Source organism: Thunnus maccoyii, chromosome 2, assembly GCF_910596095.1.
Source record: "Thunnus maccoyii chromosome 2, fThuMac1.1, whole genome shotgun sequence".
Taxonomy (NCBI): Eukaryota; Metazoa; Chordata; class Actinopteri; order Scombriformes; family Scombridae; genus Thunnus; species Thunnus maccoyii.
In genome coordinates this window covers 32549720-32553702 of record NC_056534.1, presented here as the reverse complement: position 1 = coordinate 32553702, position 3983 = coordinate 32549720, and the positions used below count along the sequence as shown (strand labels likewise).

The window sequence follows — 3983 nt, the reverse complement described above, 5'->3', positions numbered from 1 at the left end:
TTCAAATTGAAAATTACTACAGCAGTCAACTCTACTGACAACCACAACTCCAATCAGAGAGCAGGAACTAAGTGAAATAAGATGAATAAGAAAGATGTTGCATAAATAAGGTTAACATTACCAGCCCATATGTCAAAAATGTATAAAAATGCACTCTAAAATAATAATAATAATAATACGAAGAAGAAGAAGAAGAAGAAGAAGAAAGCTCTGAGTGTGTAATTTCCCGCAACACTATTCCAATTATATTTATCATCAAAACATGCTTCGAGTGAGGCCCGCCTCTTTTCTACGATGAGGACTATGATTGGCTTAGAGTCTCTGACTCATCCAATCAGCACGCCTCTTTTCTGTGGAAGGATTCTGATTGGCTTGTTGTCCCCCTGCACATAGTGTCCTTCTCTTTTGTAACGGGCTGTGACAACGTGTACTTTAACAAGGTAAATCAGCGTTTTACTCTCGTTTTCTGAAAATATGAGAATGATAAATAGTCTGTGCTTGTGTTTACACAGACGGACTGTGATTTGTCAAAATCTACGTGGTGTTCAAACAGCTGTATCTTGTAGCTACTTATATAATATTGAAGACGTGCAGTGTCAGTTTTGTAACTGTCCTCCGGTATTTGAACTCCTCTCTTCAACTTGTGTCAGTGCTGTTAAAAACTGATACACTCATTTTATTTAGATAATGTTTTAGAGCAGCAATACAGTAATTGTAACTGCCATCAGCTGTAGCTCACAAATAACTGCAATGTGCACCTGGCTTTGGGAATTTCAATGCATTGTGGCGAGTCTGTATTCACTCTTGTTGAGTCACTATAAAAATCTATATATAACAAATCTATTGAAAAAAAGTTACAAGTCTGTAACGTAACAAAACCAATGCTTGTATAGGAAACATTGGATTTCTAAGTTGTGCATCATATTGACATGTATTATGAAGAAGTGATTTATATTTCTTTAAATACTTTTCTCATCATATCAATATATCTGTATCACAGTTGATTGATATATCTTTATCTCCTGTTTATTTAAGGTGAAAACGTTGTGAAACAGCCAGGAAAATGGAAACCAAGGTGACATCCAACGGTGTGATGAACGGAGGTGCAAGGATTGTTGTGGATGATGATGATGAAGTTCTTAGGTAAGGAGAGACATTTTTGGCAGTGGCACTCTGCTACTGTTTGACTTATTGTAGGAAAAATTTAAACAACAGCCAGATGGCACAAGTGTTCATGCCTGTCCCCTTTTCCTCCTCACTCCTCCTCCTACTCTACTCCATTCCTCTTCCATCAAGTCCAACTGACCTGTCGGAGATGCTAGCTGAGGGGACAAAGGAATCCCACGACAAAGCAGAGAACTGCCAGTTTGTCAAAGATTTCCTCAGAGGCCGCATCAAAAGGGAGCTGTTTAAGGTTGGCTTCCAAGGCATCTTGCATTGTTGTTATACTTAATAATTATAACAATAAGTCCAGCTTCTAATGATGTTGGCAGAGTAGGGAACGCAGTGAAAACAACACCCTCAAAAACATCAAATGCACTTCCACAAACAAACACAGCAGCAACCCTTTATCTCACATCTTAAGCATGAACACATTATAGAAAAATGTAGTAAATGTCACTTTGTTTTTTAATAGAGAACCCACTCTGGGGGCCACAGCCCAAAGGTGTTGGGGTCCATAATTTGGAAGTACAGTATAAACCTTTTGGCTGGTGATATAGTGAAAGTAATAAGTACTTTAAGATATGAGGCTGTCAGAGTGATACAATTTAGATTTATGCATTGCCTTGGTTTCAACACTTGATTGTAAATAATGCTGCCAAAGAAATGTGCAAATTGTCAGTTGTAAAACCACAATTCACTAATCACCAGTATTTGATGTGTAACAATTCCAAAACTTATAATTGCATAAATCAAAAGTCAGAAAAGTTATATCAGTCAATGTAGTCACCATTTAATCTGTGTGTCTGTTCCACTTTTTCTCTCTCTCCACTTCGGCTGCCAGAGAGGTACTGCAGCTCTGTACTTCGTCTACTCGGCCATGGAGGAGGAGATCGAGAAGAACAAAGACCATCCTCAGATTGCTCCAATCTATTTCCCTGTAGAGCTGCACAGGTGCGAGGCCCTGGGCCGGGACCTCGAGTACTTCTATGGAGAGGACTGGCAGAGCCAGGTCAGCTGAAAGCACTCAGAGTCAATCTCATGACATGAGGGATGCAAAGTGGAGCCTCAAAAATGGCTGGCCCTCTCTAGATCATGAATCACTACACCAGTTACATCAGTTAAACTGAAATTCAGACATGAACTAGTGTGACTTTTTCAGTGCAATGTATTCAGTGTTATTTCACCAAGCATGAATATTCATTGTCTTTTAAATTAAAAAGATGCATCACTTAATTGCAACACAGTCTTGTAGATTTACATTTCAGCTTTATTTTAATGTTTGTCTTGTGGTGCCAGATCATTAGAGGAGCATAGTTGGCTTACCTCGACAGTTCCCCTGTCACAGAAACCAGCATTTGATCACAACTCTCCTGCAATAGATTTTTTCTTTTACTGATAGCAATATAAAATAGAATACAATCAAAGCAAACTTCTCCAGCAGACATCCATGATCACATTTAACATGACAGCAAGATTTGTGATGCTACTGCAAAGCCTCCTGACTTTCTTCCCTCTCACAGATCAGCCTCTCCGCAGGCGCCAAGCCTTATGTGGACCGCATCCATGAGGTGGGTGAGAAGGATCCAATGTTGTTGGTGGCCCACTCCTACACCCGCTACATGGGTGACCTCTCAGGCGGACAGATCCTCAAGAAAGTGGCCCAGAGGGCACTGAAGCTCCCCTCGACCGGCGAGGGTCTCAATTTCTACCAGTTTGAGGGCATCCACAGTCACAAGAGTTTCAAGCAGCTTTACAGAAGCAGGATGAACGAGCTGGAAATGGACACTGAGACCAAGGAGAAGATTGTAGAAGAGTCCAACAAGGCTTTTGGCTTTAACATGATGGTGAGGAATCCAACAGATATGCACAAAAATCATGATAATAAAGAAACGTGAAGAGGAAAACATAACTTTACTTTTGATCTGAAAACAGGTATTCTCAGAGCTTGAAGAGATTGGGACGACCATCAAAGAGGAAGTCCAAGATGCAGGTTTGGGACACAGTCATGCTGAAATTATGGAGGGAGGTGATATTAACAAGTGTCCCTACTATGCAGCAAAAATGGGTAAGACATCATTTTAAGAGTTTAAGTCTGAAAGAAGCACACATTCCTAAATAGAAGAAAAAAAACATTGTTTTCTGAACAATAAATAGGCAGCAGTCCCTGGTACAAATAAAACTTTTACCGACTGTATCACCTGCAATATATTTAATGTTTTACAAGATGTTTTTTTTTAAATTGAGATGTTTTTATCTTTTAGCACAAGTACAATGCATGAACTTCAAGGGTTTGGTTCTGAAATTAGAGATTGTCCAATAAAATGTAAATTACTTTTAGAGAGAGCAGATGAACCTTAAACTTTTGTTGTCAAGATAACAACAGTTTTACAGACAGATAGTCTAGTGATGGACAGAAGGTAAGAAGGCTGCTTGAATTACTGTATGGACCTGTGTCTTCCTGCCTTGTTTGTTCTGAACCCTTTATTCTTCCTTTCTTTTCTCTCCATCACTCCCATCCCCCATCTCCTCTCCACAGCCGCCAGTGGAAATCCCACCTTTGCATGCCAGTTAGCCATGACGCTTCTCCAACATCCACCGTGTCAATTAGCTCTGGCCGCCTGGTTTGCCGTCCTCGCTGGGTTCACTGCCTGGTACTTACTGTAAACTTCAACAGACGCTTGTTCTGCCGATCACCCATGAGCGAAGAGTGGAGGACACTGTTACATCCTGCCAGACTTATTCCAAACCTCATATACTATTTACTGTAACAAACAATAAAGCTGAAACTGCACATTTTAAAATAAGTGTGGAGCCAAACA

The 3983-nt window shown here is 40.1% G+C and overlaps 1 protein-coding gene across 3 annotated transcripts; it reads left to right on the top strand.

The window, feature by feature from the left end:
- The first annotated feature begins 337 nt into the window (after positions 1–337).
- On the top strand, positions 338–3983 carry hmox2a (heme oxygenase 2a). Of its 3 annotated transcripts, none has more exons than XM_042436115.1 (7): positions 338–440; positions 1036–1143; positions 1297–1414; positions 2006–2173; positions 2685–3008; positions 3097–3229; positions 3701–3983. In XM_042436115.1, exons 2-7 carry the CDS (start codon positions 1064–1066, stop codon positions 3826–3828), a joined length of 951 nt encoding a protein of 316 aa, XP_042292049.1. In that variant the 5' UTR covers positions 338–440; positions 1036–1063; the 3' UTR covers positions 3829–3983. The 3 variants fall into 3 exon arrangements, with proteins under 3 accessions (XP_042292049.1, XP_042292054.1, XP_042292051.1); XM_042436120.1 differs by lacking the exon at positions 338–440 and adding an exon at positions 511–618; XM_042436117.1 differs by lacking the exon at positions 338–440 and adding an exon at positions 511–645.

Bases quoted from the DNA above. Each gene is read 5' to 3' on its own strand.
- hmox2a (XM_042436115.1), top strand. From the start codon at position 1,064: ATGGAAACCAAGGTGACATCCAACGGTGTGATGAACGGAGGTGCAAGG. The intron at 2,174-2,684 runs GTCAGCTGAAAG...TCCCTCTCACAG, and splicing joins GAGAGGACTGGCAGAGCCAG to ATCAGCCTCTCCGCAGGCGC. The intron at 3,009-3,096 runs GTGAGGAATCCA...ATCTGAAAACAG, and splicing joins CTTTTGGCTTTAACATGATG to GTATTCTCAGAGCTTGAAGA.